Source organism: Protopterus annectens, chromosome 9.part0, assembly GCF_019279795.1.
Source record: "Protopterus annectens isolate FY-2018-M chromosome 9.part0, PAN1.0, whole genome shotgun sequence".
Taxonomy (NCBI): Eukaryota; Metazoa; Chordata; order Ceratodontiformes; family Protopteridae; genus Protopterus; species Protopterus annectens.
The window spans coordinates 331,570,198-331,593,999 of record NC_056743.1 but is presented as its reverse complement, the minus strand read 5'-3'; the positions used below and the strand labels follow the sequence as shown (position 1 = coordinate 331,593,999).

General features: G+C 41.5%; 1 protein-coding gene across 1 annotated transcript in view; it reads right to left on the bottom strand.

Annotated features, from left to right (window-relative positions):
- The window catches only part of LOC122811222 (V-type proton ATPase subunit B, brain isoform), a 1,846,974-nt gene extending 1,830,054 nt beyond the window's left edge, over positions 1-16,920 (bottom strand). The window contains exon 1 of the mRNA XM_044082914.1: positions 16,703-16,920. Coding sequence (XP_043938849.1) covers positions 16,703-16,835 — 133 coding nt within the window. The 5' untranslated portion in view covers positions 16,836-16,920. The remainder of the gene's footprint in view (positions 1-16,702) is intronic.
- Positions 16,921-23,802: the final 6,882 nt, after the last annotated feature.

The window sequence follows — 23,802 nt, the reverse complement described above, 5'->3', positions numbered from 1 at the left end:
TTCTGCCACAACAGTGCAGACCACAAACCTTCTTAATGTAAAACAACTGGTCTGAAGCCCAAGTACTTTAACCAAGACTTACAGTTACAATTTAATCAGGCCATTACCAAGCAGTAATAAATGCAGCAGAATAAACACAACTGAGTACTTTTAGGAAGAGGCAAAAGCAAAATAAGGTAATAAAGTAGGAAGAAACACAAATACAGTAAAAGCAGATAAAGTGCAATTTATTTTATATATAACAATAGAAAACAACCAAACCAATTTAAACAAATTACCCAATGAACCAGTAAAAAACCTCAGAACCGAGCCCTGTTCCAGCAGTCTTCAATCGGACAAGTTCAGGGCCTAAGTGGGTATGCCTACTCAGATGTTCTCTCTGCATTAGGCAGGATGAGCTAATGACACTAGACTAGGATAGAGCTGAACAGATGGGAATGGCAGGAGGGTCTGACATGAAATACGATCTCACTGCACTCTGCTGAGTGAGCACATGATATGGGCCCAGGAGGAGTGTTTAAACACAAACGTACAGGAGGGGCAGTCAATTCCAAAGCCACCAAGATTAATACCAAAACAAGAAAAGCCCTCTAAGCTAAGACTTCAACACTGAATATCAATGAAGTGAGAAGAATAAACCAACTAACTGCAGACAGAGAGAACTACAATTTTCAGTGAACAAATAAGCAGATAAATGCAGTACTATTTTAACACAATATTCAATGAAACAATAAAACAAAAAATGCAGTACTATCTTATAACACTGCAGGTTTGTACTTACCTCAGCTTGTAAGAAATAAAGTTGTTGCAGCTCAAGTATGCAACTATTCAGCAGAAATAATTTATATAGCCTAATTGGAAGCCAAGCACTCTCCAGCCAAGACTGGATAAGCCAGTCAAGAGGAGAGGGTTAACAACTGCACCACACCACATTCAACACACAACCCTCCAGAACTTACACCACCACAACCCTCGCATAGTAACAACACACACCTACTTTGCTGAGGCTCTCAATAAAAATCTGCCCAAACAGAGACCACCAAGGCAGAAATGCAAACCACCACCACATCCCAGCACAAACCATGAGACACACAGCTCACAAACAGCGTACCACTCAACCGAATCCCATAAGGCAAAACAACTTACCCAATGCACTAGTCACAGGTGGCTCAGCACGACACACTGATGTCCTACTCACTAGGTTAAATAAGGAGAAAATTACGTTCAGCTGCCTATCAGGTGCCAGGATCTGCCACATGACACATGCACTTAGGTCACTCCACAACAGGTACAAATATGACTCTGTCATTGTCCATGCTGGTGTGAATGACCCGACTGGGGGAGAAACGTGCAGTTTTAAAAGTACTGTATTTCTTTTTTTTCTCTTACCTAAATTGTTTCCACTGAATATAGTGTGCCGTGTGTCACTCTGCAGTTAGCTCCATGCCCACCATCCCTGTTCTTGTCTTGGTGTTGGTGGCTCTGGAATTGCCTGCCCCTCCTGTAAGTCTGTCTTTGAACACTTCTCCTGGGTCCATCTCATTTGCTCACTTAACCAAAAACAGTGAGATCATATTCTGAGTTTAGTGTTCACTCTACTTAATACAGACAGAAGATTTGAGAAGGCCAACCCACTTAGGTTCTTCCTTCCTCTCTCCTTGCACTTTATTTCATCTGCTTTTACTGTATTTGTGTTTCCTCCTACTTTATTTTGCTTTTACCTTTTCTTAAAAGTACTCAATTTTATTTATTCTGCTGAATTTATTACTGCTTGGTAGTAGCCGGATTAAATTGCAACTGTTAAGCCTTTTGGTTTAAGCACTTGGGCTTCATACCGGTTGTTTTACATTAAGGTTCGTGGTCTGTATTGTATCTGCTTTATTTTCTGATTATATATATATATATATATATATATATATATATATATATATATATATATATATATATATATATATATATATATATATATATATATATATATATATATATATATATATACACACACACACACACACACACACACACACACACACACACACACACACACACACACACACACACACACACTTGTTCTCCGCCTTTCTAAGCTAGTATAGTCCAGTTTCAGGTTAGTACTGAATTCAGGGCTGTGTTACAAATCTCTGTTTACCCATACCTTACCTGGATAGGAGGAAGTTTCTCTGTTCACCTGCGAGAGAGGGAAGCTTTAAGTAGCCTATCCCCTGGAGGAGTGGTTTTAGCCCAGAAATTAGTAGTTTATTGGCCATTTTGGGGTAATTTCTCTTTCATTTCCCTGCTATTAAAAAACGCATTTGCCAGGTTGTGTGTGCCGGGCAGCGCCAGTTAGCTAGGGTATAACTATTCCTGGCTCCACAAAGTCTCCTCTTCAATTTTTCCCTTGAAACTAGACAAATTTTCAACTCAAGCCATTCATTTCTCAGCCCGGCACTTGCTCAAAACTCATAGCAAGCACTTATAATCCCTAGCACTAGACCCCCTATACTGTACAGAAGGACAAGGCTCTCTATTTGACCTTACCAGAGATTCAGTAAAACAGTTCACTGTACCTATCAAGGCATGTCCAAAGGGCAGTTTCAGGTGCTCTCTCCAGTCCAACTGGTGAATTTGAGCATTTTGAGGCAATGTTGCAACTGCCTCAAGTACACAGGCAACCCTCCATGCGAGAAATGCAATTATACAGCCAAACTAGAGGCTAAGCTCTCTCAACCCAAGACTGCATCAGACAGTCAAGAGAAGGGAATATTTGCATCACACCACCAGTCTCACACAGACCCATTAAGCCAGCACCAGCAAAAAACACAAATACACGAAAACATACTCGGAGGCTCTAAATAAAAATCTGCAAAAGCAACAGAGACCACCGAAGTAGACATCCAAGCAACCTCCACCCCCAAACACAAACTATGAAACACATACTTCACAAAACCAAACCAGTGTGCCATGCAATCACAGTCCTTAAGGCAAAATAACATACCGAACATACTAGTAATAGGTGACTCTATAGTCAAGCACACTGACGTCCCACTCACTAGGCTGAATAAGGAGAAGGTGACTGTTAGCTGCCTGTGGAGTGCCTGGATCCGCCACATAACACAAGCACTGGGGTCACTCCAGAACAAGTACAAATACGACTGTCATTGCCCATGTTGGTGTGAATGATGTGAGCCGTACCTCCCTGGACTACATGGAGAAAGACATGGAAGAGCTCTCTGATCACATAGCCCAGGCCGGTATGACCCTGACCCTGAGTAGCATCCTGCCCTTACCAAGAATGATAACACGGTATAAAGAAAGAAATTATCAATTTCAACAATTGGCTAAGTTTCTGGTGTCATTCAAAGGGGATCCAGTGTCTGTCCGCCTGGGATGACATGCTCGACAAGCCACGCTGCTTCACAAGAGATGGCTTGCACCCATCACCCTTAGGCTTTCAAATACTGACCAAGGCTCTTGCCACCCCCATAGTGCCTTTCTTAGGCAAGGCTCGAAAGACAAACCCACCACCGTAAATAGCACAAGTAACAAAAAATTGAGGGTAAGGCTACTCAAGGCCAGAAGTCTAAACCTCAAAATACAAGCACTCGAGGCACTCCTAAGTATGGAGAAGGGAAAAAAAATATGTGCAGCAACAGAAACCTGGTTTAAGGCTCCAGAGAGCACCCCAGCACTACCAGGCTACAACTCGTACTATACATTTCGGCCACAGAACCCAGACCGAAATACACAAGGCGGGGGCATATCCATCAAGGATACCCACATCTCCAGGGTAGTGGAACAGCACGATGCTTCAGAGATCATCCACGTGCAACTAACAACGGGCAAAACTGCAATTCAAATTGTAGCTTGCTACAGATCACCCACCATGTCCCAGGACCCCCCCCCCCATTCCACATCTCTGGAAACACTGTGAAACAAAGGTCCTACCAAACACCCTAATATTGGGCGATTTCAATTACCCAAACATTTTATTTACTTTTGTTGACCGGGAATGTCCGACTGGATGCAGGCCCAGGGAGAAAAACTCCACAAATTAAATTACTACAGACAGTTACAGATGAAGAACATAGTACATTCTACAGTACTAATGCCCTTGCCCAACATTTCCTAGAATTTATAAACTCAAATGACCTGGATCAAATGGTCAACACTCCCACCAGAGGTGACAACATATTGGACCTGGTCATCACCAACATGGGCGACCGGTGTTCCATACCAGAGGTCAACCCCTCTCTGGTTAGATCTGACCATAAACAAATCACTTTGGATATCCGCATTCCTCCCCCACCCCTGGACAAGTAAACCACAGTGAAAAACTTTTCAAAAGCAAACTTCATGTTACTTAAGACAGAGGTGGAACATTTCAAAGCCCCCATGCTAAAGAACACTATCCAAGCTGCAAAATCCTTTACGAATACATGGATCGTGCTATCCCAAGCAAAATCAAAACTAACTCCTCCAAGATAAGGAAACCAGTCTGGTGGACCCCTGCCATAAACAAGCTACACAATAGGAGGAAACTATTACAGAAGAGAGTAAATTCCCAAGAAGGGAAGACATTCCTGATCAGTATCAGCAAGAAACTACGATCCTCATAAAATCATCCAAGGTGAGCTTCGAAAGGAAAATTGCCAAGGACTCCAAAGATAACCACAAGGCATTCTTTAGCAATGTCAAGAATCTAAGTGGCAATGCTCAGATCTGCTCCGAGTTGGTGCAGAATGGCACAAAATACACTGAACCAACCGATAGTGCCAACATCCTGGCAGACAGGTTCAGTGCAAACGTCACCCCCCTCTCACCCCCAAAAGGGCCCATAACCATACCAGAAGAATGTAGAGCCCCGGAAATCAGACACTCAGGTTAAAACAGCCCTCTCCAAAGAGAAAAAAAACAGCATCAACAGGACCGGACGGTGTCCCAGGCTGCGTCCTACACTAGCGCAAAGAACTAACCCCTCACCTAAACCCTGTTCATACTCAGCCTTTCCACAAGCTACATAGCCATAGAGTGGTGCACAGCAATGGTTATTCCGCTCCACAAAAGGTGGAGCCACAAGAGACCCTGGGAACTATCGCCCTATAAGCCTGACTAGCTTGGTCTGCAAGGCTCAGGAGGACATCATCATGAAACTCATTAAGAGAGACGTTGGGAACCTCAAAACACTGGACTGCAGATCATGCCTCCTAAACCTGGTGGAATTCTTTGAGACAGTTACCAAGGCTATAGACTAGGGAAAGGTGGTACACACAGCCTACCCAGACCTCACAAAGGCCTTCGACACCATTCCCCATTCTGGTATTATAGACAAGCTCACCAGCCTGAACATAAACCCCTACATCACAAGATGGGTTGCCAATTGGCTCACGGACAGAACCCACATGGTGAGAGTTGTGGGAGCTAGGTCAGACTCTAAACCGGTTACAAGTGGCGCTCCCCAGGGCTCAGTCCTAGGACCCCTCCTGTTCGGCATATATTTCTCAGACTTGCAGGCAAGCAGGGGAGGACTATGGCTGACGAAGGTTGCAGATGACTGCAAACCAGGGGCTATAACTGACTCTCCGGCTGACACAGACATCCTCCAAAAGGGTCTCACTGAGATGGCTACCTAGTGTCAAAATCATGGCCTCAAGCTAAATGACAAAAGTGCATAGTCATCTCCTTTGGAAAAAACAAAGTACCCACAAACTACCACATACATGGTAGTCCCCTAAATACGGAAGACGTAATAAGGGATCTGCGGACCCAAGTAGATAGTAATCTCACCTTTGATAATCACATTGCCAAAGTGGTTAGAAAATCCTTCTATGTGGCCCACCTAATCACAAAAGGGTTCGCATCCAGATCAAGAGGTCATTGTGCCCATCTACTCATCGAATACATCATAGGAATACAACGCCCCTTTCAACATCTACCTTACAAGACATCTGCAACAGGTGGAAAGACCACCGCAGTACCTCACCAAGAGGATCACTGGCCTCAGACAGATGCCCTATGCAGATCGACTGAAGAAACTCCAGCTGTACTCAGTTGCACACCACCTACTCTGAGGTGATCTCTGCCTGACATACAAGGCCATGTCCAAACCCAGAATTGATGGACATGCTCCACCTAATGAAAACCATGTCCAACCCAGAATTGATGGACATGCTCCACCTAAAGAAAACCATATCCCCTCGAGCCACACGCTCTAGGGATCTAAACCTCACTACAACAATAAACAGGACATGCTGGAGGGACAGATTCCTGTCCAAGAGGGACATCTCATGCTCTGGAACAAGATTCCAATCTACATTAGGCAGAGCTCCTCACCAACACTCTGAGAAACCTTGACTAGTGGATGGGAAGCAAAGTTTACCTCGGGGATCATTTCAGTGGCTCTGCTGGACAGAGGCACAGGGAACTAATCTAAAGGGGCAGCAAAAGCCAACACATTTTGGCTAGGCTTATAAATGCTTTTGGGCAGATAGCCTAGTACCTACCTATGAAAAAAAACAAACACTGTCTAAAGCCAAGTATACAGCTTCCATGGGACCTGATAATTTCCCTGGCTGTGTTCTACATGAAATATAAAGTGAACTGGCATCACACCAGAGTACCCTGTTCAATCACAGCCTCATTTCAGGCTTTGTTCCTACCAAATGACGCACTGCTCCAATCATCCCACTTCACAAACGGGGAGTGACTACAGACCCTGGGAACTAACACCCAATTAGTCTGACGAGTCTGATATGCAAGACTATGGAGTGCATCATCATGTACCTTATAAATAAGGACACAGGGAATCTCCAAACTCTGGACCCCACACAGTTTGGGTTCGTGAAAAGTAGATCATGCCTGCTCAACCCGACAGAATTCGAGCCCATCACCAGAGCTGTGTATGAGGGCAAGGTAGTTCACACAGCCTACCTAGATCTTGCCAAGACCTTCGACACCATCCCTCACTCATGAATCATAGACTCACTAAACTAGGCATTAACCCCTATGTCATAAGATGGGTTGCCAACTGGTTCACTGATAGAACCCACACTGGGTAAGTAGCGGACACCAAATCGGACTACTGACCGATAGGTGGTGTCCCATAGGGATCGGTCCTAGATCTTCTCCTGTTTGGCATGTACTTCTCAAGTTCAAGCAAACACAAAAGGACTCTGGCTGACCAAGTTCGCAGATGACTGCAAACTGGGAGCCATTAATGAGCATCCAACTGATGCAGACATTCTACAAAAAGGCCTTACTGACACTAACAACTGGTGCCAAAACCATGGCCTTAAGCTCAATGCCAAAAAGTGCATTGTCATTCCCTTTGCGAAAAATTCAGTGCCCATGAACTACCACACAGGTGGTAGTCCACTTAACACTGAAGGTGTGATAAGAGACCTGGGGACGCAGGTTGACAGTAACCTCTCCTTAGATAACCACATTGCCACTGTTGCAAGAAAAAAGGTTTCTCATCCAGGAAGAGAGAGATCATAATCCCTCTCTCATTAGACCTATTATACAATACAATGCCCCATTTGGTATGTACCTCACTAGACACCTACAACAAATGGAAAGGCTGCAAAAATACCTCACTAAGAGGATCTTAGGACTTCGACACATGCCCTGTACGGACAAACAAAAATAACTCCAGCTATACTCCGTCTCTCATCACCTACTTAGAGGTGATCTCTGCTTGACCTACAAAGGCATGTCTGACCCAGAGTTGTTAGATATGCTACACCTAAAGAAATCCAATCCCTCTGTGCCACACGCTCCAGGGACCTAAACCTCATTACCACAATAAAAAGAACATGCTGGAGGGACAGGTTCCTAACCCAGAGACTTCCCATTCACAACAAGCAGAGCACTTCACTGGCCCTCCAAGAGAAATCTTGAGGAGTGGATGGGCAATAGGAAGTTCACCCTGGGGATCACGTCAGTGGCCTTGCTTGACAGAGGCACTGGGAACTAACTCTGTGTGGGATGACGCCAGGGAAATCTTCTTGGGCTAGGCTTATATAGGCTCCAGGGCTGTTAGCCTAGTACACACCTATGAACCTACAAAGTTCAGCCGTCCTAGTAGGATTTTCCTGACATTTATTTAGTTGTCTGCTACAACAAAAGCCATGGCTCAGAGAGAGCTTACAAAGCATCAAAGGGATCTCATTGCTGAAAGGCATCAGTCAGGGGAAGGGTACAAAAAAATTTCCACAGCATTGGATATACCATGGAACATAGTGAAGACAGTCATCAAAAAGTGGAGAAAATATGGGACAACAGTGACGTTGCAAAGAACTGACTTCCCTCCAAAATTGATGAAAAGATAAGATGAAAACTGGTCAGGGAGGCTGCCAAGAGACCTACAGCAACACTGAAGGAGCTGCAGGCATTTCTGGCAAGTACTTTTTATGTACTACATGTGACAATCTCCCATATTCTCCATATGTCTGGACTATGGGGTAGAGTTGCAAGACAGAAGCCTTTTCTTACACAGAAAAACATCCAGGCCCAGTTAAAATTTGCAAAACAATACATCAGGACTCCCAAAAGCATGTGGGAAAATGTGTTATGGTCTGATGAGACCAAGGTTGAACTTTTGGCCACAATTCCAAAAGGTATGTTTGGCGCAAAAGAACACCACCCCCATGGTGAAGCATGGTGGTGGCAGTATCGTGCTTTGGAGTTGCTTTTCTTCAGCTGGAACTGGGGCTTTAGTCAAGGTGGAGGGAATTATGAACAGTTCCAAATACCAGTCACTTTTGGCCCAAAATCTTCAGGCATCTGCTAGAAAGCTGAAGATGAGGAATTTCACCTTTCAACATGACCCCAAGCATACAAGTAAATCAACAAAAGAATGGCTTCACCAGAACAAAATTAAAAGGTTTGGAATGGCCGAGCCGGAGCACAGACCTAAATCCAATAGAAAATATGTGGGGTGACCTGAAGAGGGCTGTGTACAAGAGAAGTCCTCACAATCGGACAGATTTGGAGCACTTTTGCAAGGAACAGTTGGCAAATATTGCTAAGTCAAGATATGCCATGCTGATAGACTCCTACCCAAGAAGACTGAATGCTGTAATTAAATCAAAAGGTGCTTCAACAAAGTTGTAATTTTAAGGGCTTGCACACACAACAAAGTTGTAGTTTAAGGGTTTGCACACTTATGCAACCAGCATATTGTACGTTTTTTTATTTCATGCCCCCCCCCCAACAGATTTTTTCTTCAATTGAATTGTACATGTTATAGGTCACATTAAAGGTGGGAAAATTTGTGAAACGATTTATTGAATTGTACATGTTATAGGTCACATTAAAGGTGGGAAAATTTGTGAAATAATTTATTGTTGTCTCATTTTTATATCACAAAAACCCAGCATTTTAACAGGGGTGTGTAAGCTTTTTATATCCACTGTATATCTTCCTCCTTTACTATTCATTAATGTATTTTTGCTCCTCTGAATTCTCAGTCCTCTGTATAATCATACACTCCGTAAACAGTAGCAATGCTTATCTCACATTGTCGATGTTTATCCAGCTACATCTGTGATGTCCATTGTTTGATATGCTCCAGCTTAACCACCTAGTCTTCAAAATAGCTATTATTCTTACTTGATCTGTTGAAACCCAGTGCTGAATCTGAAAAAAGGTCCATTTGGATAAATGTTATAGCCCCGTTAACAACAACCCATTTAAAACTGCTGAGACTGTTCCCAAACATACACTAAATGTATCAAACACTCTTAAAAGGATACACTGAATATAATATTAGCCTCTAACATGCTACTTGATGAAAACAAACAGGACCATGGGATTAGTGCAAACATGAAATGCAACTAATCTGGGAATATAAACGATAAGATAGCTTCCAGTATTGTAAAAATAAAAGCACAAACACCGCCATGCTGACGGCCAGGCGAGGACATTCAAAACACTGCCATGCTGACAGCCAGGCGAGGACATTCAAAACACTGCCATGCTGACGGCCAGGCGAGGACATTAATTCTGATTAAACAAATGAAGGAAGGTATTGCTCCAGGGCTGCCATGACACAACAGAAGGGGAACAGGCTTGTCTTGGGTCATGCCTCCTACCCAACTGTTCACTCCAGTTAGCTTGATGCCCTTTAAGAATAAAAAAAACATTGTTTTTTCACCACTAACAAAATACATAAACTTAATTGTTGGTCATTTGAGCTGCCAGCCTGCCACAGGTGGTCCCCATTATGAGAGGTAGAAGTAATAAAATCTTCATGGCAGGAATACATTTTGATTTTGGGAACTGTACTAACACATCTCAAACTCCTTTCTTCAAGCATCCACACACATTCAAGGCTCCAACCAACCCCATCAGCTCCCTGCTTGGTGCTCCAGAGGCTTCTAAGCAAAACCTAACACAAACTGCACACTGTCTCCTCTGCTGATCTAAAGTATTCTTATGTTCCAGGTTATCCCCCACCAAGATAAAAAAAAAAAAAAAAGCTCGCCTGCCAACCCACGCATTTTATTCACTCTCTAAGCTTTATTTCCACCACTCCATAAAAGACTAGTTTTGTTGAATCACCCAGCTCTGCAGAGCACAACTATTTTCATTTCCCTCCCAACCACATGTTCCAGCTCCCACATGCAATACCTCAGTTCCCCCTTATGGCACCCTTCATCACATCCCTGTTCCCATTTCCTGCAGGACATTCCTTGTTTCATTCTGTTCCTGCAGGACATTCCTTGTTTCATTCTGCTCCTCAACCATGTCTCACACCACAAGTTTTACCCCAACCTTTTCATGCACCTGCTTAGATATGACCCGACCAGACACCCTCACCAACATTTCCTTGCACTGGTACCTTCAGCTCACTGATGCACACAGCCTCTAGGTATTCAAATACAGTCTCGCTCCTTGTCTTACACATGACTCTTCTAGCAGGGCTAGCCTCAGCACCTCACATGTGAGCCAAAGCACTTCCCATACAAACTGAAGACACTCCCCCAATGCAGTGCACCACATTTTTTCACATGTTCAAAAGCTCCTTCCACATTGTCTGTCCACTCATCCAATCCTACCCAAATTACCTTATTTATCCATCTAAACTCACTTATTTATCCTTCTGAATCCCATTCCCACAAAACTACACCTCCAATATTTCAAATTCTTGGCCACTTTCTCAAACACCTCATCCCTCGGTATCCCTCATTTCTCACACATTGTACCTCATCCCTCGGTATCCCTCATTTCTCACACATTGTACCTCATCCCTCGGTATCCCTCATTTCTCACACATTGTACCTCATCCCTCGGTATCCCTCATTTCTCACACATTGTACCTCATCCCTCGGTATCCCTCATTTCTCACACATTGTACCTCATCCCTCGGTATCCCTCATTTCTCACACATTGTACCTCATCCCTCGGTATCCCTCATTTCTCACACATTGTACCTCATCCCTCGGTATCCCTCATTTCTCACACATTGTACCTCATCCCTCATTTCTCACACATTGTACCTCATCCCTCGGTATCCCTCATTTCTCACACATTGTACCTCATCCCTCGGTATCCCTCATTTCTCACACATTGTACCTCATCCCTCGGTATCCCTCATTTCTCACACATTGTACCTCATCCCTTGGTATCCATTTTGTCTTTTAGTTATCAGAATCTCTAGTGCTTCCCTTTAACCATCTCTCTTTCCTGTATGCCACACTTCGACTGTACATCTTCCTGTGTCAATTGGTCACTTCACAGTTGTTCTACTAAACTCACATTCCATTCCAAAACAGTGTTTGTGTGCAAGGCAGTGTGCATAAAAACTGTATTATTCCCCACACTTTAAACACTTCTTGGTATTAACTTTCTGCCACCATCCCCCCACAATTATAAACACAGCAGGAAGGGAGGCGTACGACATGCATCTCAGACCCTCCTCTTTGTTCTTACAGATACACACTTGCTTATTCCACTGAGACCTCACTTTCTCCACTACCTCAACCCTTTTGTTTTACAGCAGCTCTTTCCTTACTGTACCTACTAGCTCAACAGATGAGGAGATGCACAGAATGCTACACAGCACCCTAGTTTGTAGTGCCTTCCCAGTCAGACTATTTATATTACAAGAGTAACTGTTTGTGAAGAGGAATAAAAATACACACATCAAGATCGAAGGAAAGTAAAACTGGGTGAAATATCATCAGAATAATGAACGAACCATAGCTTGATACAAGTTATTCAGACATGATTTAATGCATAATGTGCATTTAGCAGCATATCAACATGAACACCCAGAGTGCAGTGCTCACCTGGCACATCAACCCCCCCCCCCAATATGTGCTTATGGAAACCAACACAAAAACTGAATGAAATTTGAGGTACTGGTACACTTAGTTTCATGCCAACTACAGTTCTTTTCTACAACGTCCGTCCATCGTGCTTAGGTTTCTATCTCAGCAGTAACCAAATGCAACATGCATTCCACTTCTTATCTGGGCCACAACATTCCAGTACTTGGGGTAGTCACTTCTCAAAAAAAAGAAAAATGGAACAGAATCATGACGGCTAAAAATGTAGTGGCAACAGACTGCTGCCTGCAGTGTGAGCCTCACAGAAGGACAGCTTTGTTTCTCTAATAAATTCCATATCTACACTACAAGCTGCATTTATGTAAAAAAATAAACATGCACTGACCTCCAAGAAGATAGCAACCTTCCTGAGACAGCCATGAAATGAGATTACTGGGGCATGTAGTCTCAAATAGGAGCCTTCCTGTAGTAGGAAATACCACATTAAAACAAAGGTACAGAACTTTGAGCAAACACAGATTTCAAGCACATATGGGACTATTTTACTCATAATGGCTCGTTTACAAGTACCCAGCTCACACCAGAGTAAACCACTGTTCATACATGTGGCTGGTCGGAGCTTGAGTCACATCAGCTAAACCAACTTCCTCCAATATATTTGAGCCTTACCAGTTTAGGATTACAAAATACTAAGTTCCACCAGACTTATGTCAGAGATCAGCACATGACAAAGTCCGCTGACCCAAATCCCTACAGCTTCCCTTTTCTTACTAAAAAGTCACTGGTTTCTTAAAGCAATAGTTCATGGTAATGCCAAGCATTTTCAAACTAAACAGCCTCTTAACAACAGATTTTGCTTTCTGTCCCACTGTCTAGAAGATTTCATGTGTTTAAACTAATAGATAAAGGTGCTGGGCACTTATTTTAATAAGGAAATTCTGATGAGTGATTCGCTTCATACCACCTGACAATCAAGACACCACAGTGGTTTAATACAAGGACGAATCAGAGACAAACAGTTGCCATGTGCACAAAAACTGCTAATTTTAATAGTACACAAGTACAACAGTGCTGTGCTCTCATAACATTAAAAGTAGAGCTTCCTAAAGACAGTTTGGGACGAAATTATCCCCTGCATAGGTACAAAAAGTGCTCAGATCATGTCTGTACTCTTTTTCTGACACTGAGATGAATGCCAGTGAACAAGACATGGTTCTACACAGCCTCCATGTTCATAGAGGAACACCACCAGTACTGATCATGTTTGAGTGCTGTTACTAAGCAATTATCAGACAACGACAATGTTTTTAAGTAACAGTCATCTCACACCTGCAAGTGTAGAAAACTGCCACTAAAAAGAGCGACCACATTCTATAAATCTTCATTTCTATTTAAAGCCTTTAATAGTAAATCAGGAGCACTAAAGTAAATCTGAAGAGGAACAAGTGGCACCTTGCATGGTAAGAATATTCACCACTCGTTCAAAAGGTAAGCAATCCTAACTAGGACTAGTGTCTCCACTAGACTGGGGCAAGCAAACCTTGCAGAGTATTGCCCCACTAATGACAGACTTAATACCATCACAAATGCTCTGGAAATGGCTCTAAAGGCTACAAAGTGGAAACAAGATTCTGTCACCTCCTGTCAACATTCTCGTGCATAACAGGGATGCTTTAGGTATTCTAAACATCTAAAACTAAACAAAATCTTATGTTTTGTATTGCATAGCCAAAACTAAATTAAATCCCACAAGCTATACTTCTAATTTATCATAATTACAGGCAAGAAGATTTTATTAGAGGATATGTAGACCTGGAAACATAATTCAAAAGGACATGCTACAACAAGCGATTTCATAGTCAGAAGTACAGACTTACCTGGACAAAATCTAATAAGGATATCACGTTTGAACACCATCTTGTTTGCACAAACTACTCAAACTATTTGTAGTATCCATAAACAACCAGGTGAACGCAAAGTAAAGATTAAAAAAAAAATACGCATTGAAGATTTACAGCAAGACTTTAGGGACAGAAGAATTAGAAAATAAATCTACAAAAAGACAACCAAGAAACAAGGTGTTAAACAGTTTACTCAGAAGTTGCATTTACTACAGAAGAGTCTAAAAGAAGATACATGCGTGGAAGAAACACATGTGCTGGCTTGAGAGATAACAGATTCATAAATAAGCAAGGGCTCAACAGAATGCTGAAGGTAAGAAACTGCCAGCTGCAATATAGACAGTTATGCTGAAATAATGAGTCAATCTAAACTGCTCAGTCACAATAGGCATTACAACAGAAATATTCTGGAGAATATGAAGCATTCCCACCACATATATGTACAGAGGACGTCAATGAGTGAGCCTGACCCTGATGTTAGCAATGTCTCTGGTTTTATAACGAAAAACACACTGATAGGTGAATTAATGGCAAAATGTGAAAAAAAAAACAAGGTAACAGATAAAATAAGTGTTAGCAAAACATGTTTATTAATTTTAGAACAAGTGCATTACAACTTTCAAAACTAAGTTTCTGATGCAATTCTGAGTGACTGCTATCTGCGTGGCAGCTCAGGACATGCTAACCGTAAAGCTGAACCCAAGAATCTCACAAAACCAGACTCCAAATTGGAAGTATGCCACTGTTTCCCTTTTTCCCTGCATTTTAAATAAACTGAAAAGTGACTAAATAGCAATTCTGCAAAAACTGTATATACAAAAAAGTCACAGTGTTAAGAGTAATAACCACCTAAAATGAAAAACACTGATTTCCACATTATGCAGGAACAGGTTTCTTGTTCAACAGACATCGCTCAGCTCTCTTAATACAAATTATGTTTAATTATGCAGTTATAAAAACTGTGAACAGCACTAGGACAGATTCATTAAAAAGAATGTACACCACAATAACTTTCCAACCCTGGATCTTTTAGCGACATGGTACTCAAGGCATCTCAACTCTGAGCATCATATCTCCTAAAACACAACTATTCTAGTCACTCAGTCATGTGTCTTTACAGGTCGGGATGCTCCAAATTATGATCTTTGCTCAAAACATGGGTTTCAGTTTTACACAGCCTGCCATGAAGTTTTACAACAGAATTACAGCAGTCACTTAAAACTCAAAGCTACAGTCAACAGAACCTTCATATTTTTTGATTCTAGTCAAGCTCTAACTCCAGAAAGCAGAACAACATTCTTGAGAAATGTATTTAAAGTGCTAGGTCTACTCTTCAGGGACTATCCTAATGCCCTTCATATTTTAAACTTCAGATCTTGACAAAGTATACAAGGATACCATCATGAAGCACTCCTGTTTGTAGCTACCTCCAGAAACTAAACAGATTTATGTAGATTATAACAGAGCTGCCTCCCAGTGCCTAAGGCAATACTACTACAAGACTGTCTTGAGGGGGACGTTTTTGCACACCTGGCAGAGATCTTAAGGCGATTCTGTTCCAGTAGGGCAATCCTAGTATCTTAGCATACATAATAGAAGGCAGCATACATTTCCCTGCCGCATATATTTTAAACATACACACAAAAACATGCTGACAACAGCCTTCTACAAAATGTTAATACTAGAGGCATACAACCCACTACCACCAAGACAAGTGCTGGTATGTCACTCCTGGCAACAGTAGGAAGACAATCAAAGGCTGTTCCAATAAACCTAGACAGCTAGCAATATGCCTGTATACCACCAGATTCAACATAAAGCAGTCCTGCAAACACAGCAGGCTGAAGGGAACCATCACTTCAGTTAAACAAAGCAAAGCCAAACGGAAATAAACCACAAAACTCCAGTAAGGCACCCGCCAAGAGCAATGCAATGTCCATGATCCAAGGTCCACGAGCAGGACGATGGGGTGCAGCCATTTTAAACACTAATGAGATCCCACATTCTAAACAAACGAGGAGCAGTTCCCAGCTGACCATTCACATGACAGGGACTCTGCATATGGGAAGGTGGGTGTCCATGTCTGCTACCACACAATCAGCCGACTCACTGCAAACCCTCTAACCAAGGGTCTGTCCCAACACCCGCTCATTCTCCGGGCACTGACCCACAATCCGACAACACAGTGGTCCTTTATCAATGGGCACTAACCCACACACAGACCAACAACACAATGGTCCTTTAGCTCTGGACACTGACCCACAAACAGACCGACAACACAGTGGTCCTTTACCTCTAGGCACTGACCCACAAACAGACCGACAACACAGTGGCCCCTCAGCTTTGGGCACTGACCCACAAACAGACCGACAACAAAGCGATCCTTTTCCTCTGGGCACTTACCCACAAACCGACCGACAAAACTCACAGACTGATAACACAGTGGTCTGGGCACTGACCCACAAACAGACTGACAACACAACGTCCCTTTATCAGGTACCCCATACTTACTAAGCCGGGGCTGTGTCAAGTAATTCCTGCTCACGGCCTGTGCGTGCTCCCGGGCTCCGGCCGCCGTACTTCCCACAGCCGAGAATTCATTCATCGCTCCGTTAACGAATCCACGGATCGTCTTCAACGCCATGTTAATCACAACTCTGTCTACCTCAGACTAACTGTTCCTGTCACGCGCTGCAGGAAGTGAAAGCTCCTACAGCGGCATGGTATACGCATGCGCGAAGGAATCATCCCCTGACGTCACGCTGGGACGCTCTTCTTGCTGGAGGTGTTACCGCCTGCAGCTGCAGGGTGGGAGCTGACCGCGGTGCTGAAACTGCAGAGCTTCGTTCTACATGATTAATACTTATAGATTCATAGGTTCATAGATCAGTACTAAGCTAACTGCCCTTGTGAGCCATTATAAGTCTAGCCAGTTATCCCTTGTGAGACTCAAACCCTGCACCTTGTGTTTGTAAGGCAAACACCTTAACCATTAGGCCACCCTCCCAACCCCAAATAAATTCCCACTGCCAGTCTCGAACCCAGGACCTTGGTAACACTAGTCTGTATGACCTACCACTAAGCCATGACTCTCACTTACTTATTGAGTTATGTATTTCCATTTCATAATTACAATAGTCCATCTTGGCTATTGGACCGTTTTCAGTGGCAGGCCATGCAGACAATCACCACATACAATGGCACTGGTTACAAAGGTCAAATATTTGACACAGTCATTAAACTTGGTATGCAATAAAAATACACAGAATTAATCATAAACAATTATAAAAACTGTAACTTTTGTTCACCAGTTAAGTGGGACGGACCTTTGACCCTTTTCAGCCACGACCTGAGCTCAGTGGGCAGCAGTACACATGGAATATGACATGCAGAATAACCAAAGAAAGAAATAAGTAATCAGGAAATAAAGTTAACTCCTAGCATATGAAGACATACACATGAGAGTACTATGGAACCATCTTCCACTCTACATAAAGTAAAATACTTATCTTACTGTAGTGGACAAATGCATAGGTAACCTCAAATTAACTCGGGTTTAGCACTCCTGACCCTCAAGGATAGGGGAAATGTAAATGTCCCAACATATCTTTGTTAAGCCTGTCTCTGGGTTATTTGCATGAGAAATGTAAGGGCTAATATCTATCATGAGAATGTAAGACTAGGCTTCTTCAGATTCTCACAGACCAATAACCTAGTGCTTACCTATGAACCTATAAAGGTTATCTTTGTGTTATAGATGGATAAAAATAAAGTAGGAGTAGCTGAGTTGAGAAAGTAGAAGCTAAGTTAGAAGGGGACATATAAATCAACATGGGAAGGTTAACTTGAGAAGTGTGATAGGGTAGTGTGGAACAGAAAAGGGAAAGGAAATAGAAGCATGATTTTGAGAAATGAATAGCTGTGATAAATCATTTGTCAATGAGCAAGATTATTTAAACATTTGCTAAATTCTATTATTGTTGCATTTATTTAAGCACATGTTGAATGGATAACTGGACCTGTCCTTACACACTTTTCAACAATGTCACAGTCAACAAAGTTTAATAGGGAAAATGCAATAAGCAAGGAAATACATAAATAAAATATTTTCTTTATTATAACCAATCAGCTGTATTTAGTTATCCAGCCAATTACCCTGAGAACCTTAACAAAACCCACATAGACAAAGAAAGAACAAGAAAACTACACACAGAAAGAAACCAGCCACCATGTTCTGCATCATAATGCCCCAAAGCAGCCTTAAGGAATGCGAAATATCAAAGCTTTATCATTGTTACATAGTTATATAGTTACTAACAGCTCCCTATCAGACAACTGTAAGCATGCACTTTCATTTTACATATGGCCCTCTTCTGCACCCTATCTCCAATATCTACACCTCTGGTCTAATCTAATCACAAAGCAGCAGTCTTCTCTGTCAAAACCACAAACAGCTCCTTAGGAAATGCTTCTGAGTTTAAATACTTTACAAAAGCAAAGCACTTAAAATTCCTTGATGAGCTTTCAAAATTCCTACCTAAACTTTGAGTTTCCATTATAGCAAAGGCCGAAATAGTTCTGATTAAGTCTTGAGTTCTAAGATGAAAACATCAGACTAGAATTTTCTTAAATCTGTTCATGAGCCTTGTTTTAATTCTACCTTGGCTCATACCTCTCAACCTCTTACAGTAAGAAATCTGGACAAAGCCAGAAATAATGGGGGGAAAAGGGCAAAAAGAGGGACAATTTTTAAATATTGCTCTTACAAATTTAAGAAAGTTGATAGAATAGTAGGTTTTGCATTGACATATATTTTCTGAAGGAATGAAGTCTGCAACTCAAATATCTTTCATTATTTTCTGACTCCATTCCTGAATGATTTGCCAGAAAACCACAATTTTATGAGAAACAGAACAAAAATATGAAGCAAAAATCTGGACAATCTGTAAAAATCTGTACAGTTGAGAGGTATGCTGGATTTTTCTGTTATTTAGTTTTTCATAGGTGTGTACTAGGCTAACGGCTCTGGAGCCTATATAAGCCAAGCCCAAGAAGATACTAGAACATGTTTAGTAGCACTAATAATAAACTATGTATAATTACAATATAAGCAGTCTGAATTTTAATTGTGAACCTCACAAAAGATACTAATGTTGGGTGTTTTAAAGTTTGTATAGGCTTTATTCTAGCATATTACAATATCACAACATTCTAAACCTCTCTCTCTCTCTCTCTCTCTATATATATATATATATATTTTTTTTTTTTTGCATGTTTCTGCCTCTGGTGAGGACTGCAAATGGCCCTTTGGATACTGACCAATTTATCAAACAAACAAATAAATCCTAAATGGACAGATTTTTACTACTCCAAAACTAAGAGTTCAAAACTCTTAATATGAATGCCCAAGAGTGATATACCTTCACTCCAAACGTTAACATCCATTTCTGAGTGATGCTATTATTCCACGTTTGACATGGTTTTTAATGCATTTTGACTGTCTGGCACGCAGTCATATGTGTATTTGATATAAATAAAGGCAGTAGAATCTATAGAACTGTATATTAGTAATGCCCAGGACTGTGGATGGTACTGCCATATGATGGACAATACACGATCAAGATAATATCTGAAAAGAAAGGTGAAGTTTCTTCTAATTCTGTAAATATCTGACATTCAATGATATCACAAATCTGGGAAATGTATAAACTAAGATGAATGTACTTGTATTAATTAAATAAACAAAGATGCTAAACAAGAAATTCCACTCCCTAAAAGCCCCTCTCAGCCTGGATGAAATTGACATCTCTGTAGTGATTGAAATGGTGAACAATGTTAATTACAGTGAGGCTGAAGATATAGCAAATATTGGCAGATAAATTTAGTTGTAACTTTACCCTTCTCTCCCTTCCATCTCTCCCTCAAGAGATAACTGAAACTGGCTTGCTTCCAGCTATTACACAAGACCAAGTCCAAAAAGTGCTATCAAAAGCTAAAAATATTGTATCGATGGGTACTGACAGTATCCCTGTATTTTAATAGCATAAAGCATGGTTTACTCACACCCGTAATAACATGTTCAATCTCAGCCTGCATACAGGTTTTGTAACACGTGACTGGAGAACAGCTACAGTCATTCCCCTGCATAAGGGGGTACATTTCACAGACCCAGACAATTACAGTCCCATAAGTCTGACCACCTTCATATGCAAAGCCATGGAAACAGTTATCATGGAACTAATCAATCAGGACATTGGGAACCTTTAAACACTGGATCCATCTCAGTTTGGATTCATTAAGGGCAGGTCATGCTTACTCAACCTGCTGGATTTTTTTGAAAATGTCACTAAAGCATTAGATGAAGGCAAAATGATACACATCACATACCTCAACCTGGCCAAAGCTTTTGACACAACTCCCCAGTTAGGGATAAAAGAAAAGCTAAATAAACTGGAAATAAACTCCTATGTCACCCATGGATTGTCATCTGGCTTACAGATAGGATGCAGATAATCAAAATAGGGGAAGTTACCTCCACAAAGAGGCCATTCACCACTGGATACCCCCTTGGTTCTGTGCTGGGACCTCTCCTGTTTGGCATCTACTTTTCTGAAGTAAAAGTCCATACCAAAGGGAGCTGGCTGTCTAAGTTTGCAGATGACTGCAAGCTAGGAGCAGTCATAGAATCCTCAAATGACTTTACCATCCTGTAGGAAAGTTTGTCCTAAATAAATCACTAGGGCTAAAATCATGGACTGAAATAAAGTGCCAAAAAACCCAACCTTTGGGATGTCATCTATCCCAGAGAACTACCCCTTAACAATACACCCCTGAGACTTGACCCACTTGTTTGGGATTTGGGAATTTATGTGGACAATGACCTAACCTTTTTCCAACATGTCCATTGTTGTATGAAAGTCTTTCTATATTGCACAACTTATAAATAAAGGGATTGTGTCCAGATCTAGGGATGTCATTGTCACCCTTTACTCAAGCCTCATTAAGCCAATCATTGAATATAATGGCCCCTTTGACATCTATCTGTCCAGACACATGCAACAACTGGAACTCTGGCAGAGGATACTGCTCTGGAACAGACTCCCTGTGTACATAAAACACAGATCATACCTGTCCATATTCAAGTGCACCTTGGATCTATGGATGGGAATGGACAGATATGGCTCCTAAATGGTCTATCCCATGCATGGGTCCCCTCAAATTCTATGGTATGATATCAATTTTTCTCATCAGGGATAATATATAATTATTTATCATGGGACAGGTAAGGTCAGTCTCTAACCAATTGGACTAGGTCATTTCAAGCACAAAAAATGAAACTGGCTAGGATTAAAAAGGCCCACAAGGTCAGCTAGCCTAGTACCTGTTTATGAACCTATGACTCTATATGTGTATTGTTTGTAAAACATGATGCTTAATAATATTTGCAATTAAATAATGCCTGCTGTCAATATAATCTCTGTGTTACAGTGGGCAGTTTGGGTCAGATTCAGAAAGGTTACTGCGAGGTGTACACCTTGTGTATACCTCACGGTAACTATTTTTAATTCAGAAACTTCCCTACCATAGTGCTGCACCACAAAGAGGTGGAGTATCACAGTGGACCCTCTCAGTGGCCTACCACAAATGCTAATGAGGCACTTCGGGGGTATGCTAATTGACATGTGGTCACTCCAGAAATGCCTGCAGTATGGAATTTAAACATTTAAACAGCATTAGAGAACTTGGCATAGCTCCTCGTGGTCCCCTGCAGAGTTCCTAAGCTAGCAGAGAGCAGAAAAAGCGACTTTCTTGATTTTAAGTATTTTTTAAACATTTAATTTTGCATTTTTCGATCTTTTGTGCTTTTCGACTACTGTTTGTGCCTATATTACTGTTTTATTACCTGATTTTCCTGTTTTACTGTGCTTAAATTGTTGATTGCACTTGTTGGCTAAAGTTTTGCTTAAAAGTAACAAACAGGCTAATACACTCAAGTGTACCAGCCTTTGATAGCAATTTAGTCGAAAATCAAAGCATTTACTGTATTTTTTCTGTCTGTGTGCAAAAAAAAAACTAAAAAAAATACTTCTGCTTTCCTAAACTTTCCTAGTTAGTTGTTCCAGTGATCAGATTTTGCTGATCCCTGGGCTTTGTATTTGGTTCCTGTGTTCCTCCATTTTCTTGTGTGGCCAGAGGTAGTTTCTTTACTCACCAGTGGGAGTGGGGAGTACTGAGCTGCTTGTTTGTCCTCAGAGGAGTGGTTAGAGACAGCAACTAGTAATTTGTTGGCCATTTTGGGTCATTTCCTGTTTTTTCCAGCCCCCTGCTATAAAGCACGCTTTGGCGGGCTTTTCTGGCATTAGAGAACTTGGCATAGCTCCTCGTGGTCCCCTGCAGAGTTCCTAAGCCAGCAGAGAGCAGAAAAAGCAACTTTCTTGATTTTAAGTATTTTTTAAACATTTAATTTTGCATTTTTCGATCTTTTGTGCTTTTCGACTACTGTTTGTGCCTATATTACTGTTTTATTACCTGATTTTCCTGTTTTTCTGTGCTTAAATTGTTGATTGCACTTGTTGGCTAAAGTTTTGCTTAAAAGTAACAAACAGGCTAATACACTCAAGTGTACCAGCCTTTGATAGCAATTTAGTCGAATATCAAAGCATTTACTGTTTTTTTCTGTCTGTGTGCAAAAAAAAACTAAAAAAACCAAAAAAATACTTCTGCTTTCCTAAACTTTCCTAGTTAGTTGTTCCAGTGATCAGATTTTGCTGATCCCTGGGCTTTGTATTTGGTTCCTGTGTTCCTCCATTTTCTTGTGTGGCCAGAAGTAGTTTCTTTACTCACCAGTGGGAGTGGGGAGTACTGAGCTGCTTGTTTGTCCTCAGAGGAGTGGTTAGAGACAGCAACTAGTAATTCATTGGCCATTTTGGGTCATTTCCTGTTTTTTCCAGCCCCCTGCTATAAAGCACGCTTTGGCTGGCTTTTCTGGCATTAGAGAACTTGGCATAGCTCCTCGTGGTCCCCTGCAGAGTTCCTAAGCCAGCAGAGAGCGTAAAAGCAACTTTCTTGATTTTAAGTATTTTTTAAACTTTTAATTTTGCATTTTTCGATCTTTTGTGCTTTTCGACTACTGTTTGTGCCTATATTACTGTTTTATTACCTGATTTTCCTGTTTTTCTGTGCTTAAATTGTTGATTGCACTTGTTGGCTAAAGTTTTGCTTAAAAGTAACAAACAGGCTAATACACTCAAGTGTACCAGCCTTTGATAGCAATTTAGTCGAAAATCAAAGCATTTACTGTTTTTTTCTGTCTGTGTGCAAAAAAAAACTACAAAAACCAAAAAAATACTTCTGCTTTCCTAAACTTTCCTAGTTAGTTGTTCCAGTGATCAGATTTTGCTGATCCCTGGGCTTTGTATTTGGTTCCTGTGTTCCTCCATTTTCTTGTGTGGCCAGAGGTAGTTTCTTTACTCACCAGTGGGAGTGGGGAGTACTGAGCTGCTTGTTTGTCCTCAGAGGAGTGGTTAGAGACAGCAACTAGTAATTCATTGGCCATTTTGGGTCATTTCCTGTTTTTTCCAGCCCCCTGCTATAAAGCACGCTTTGGCGGG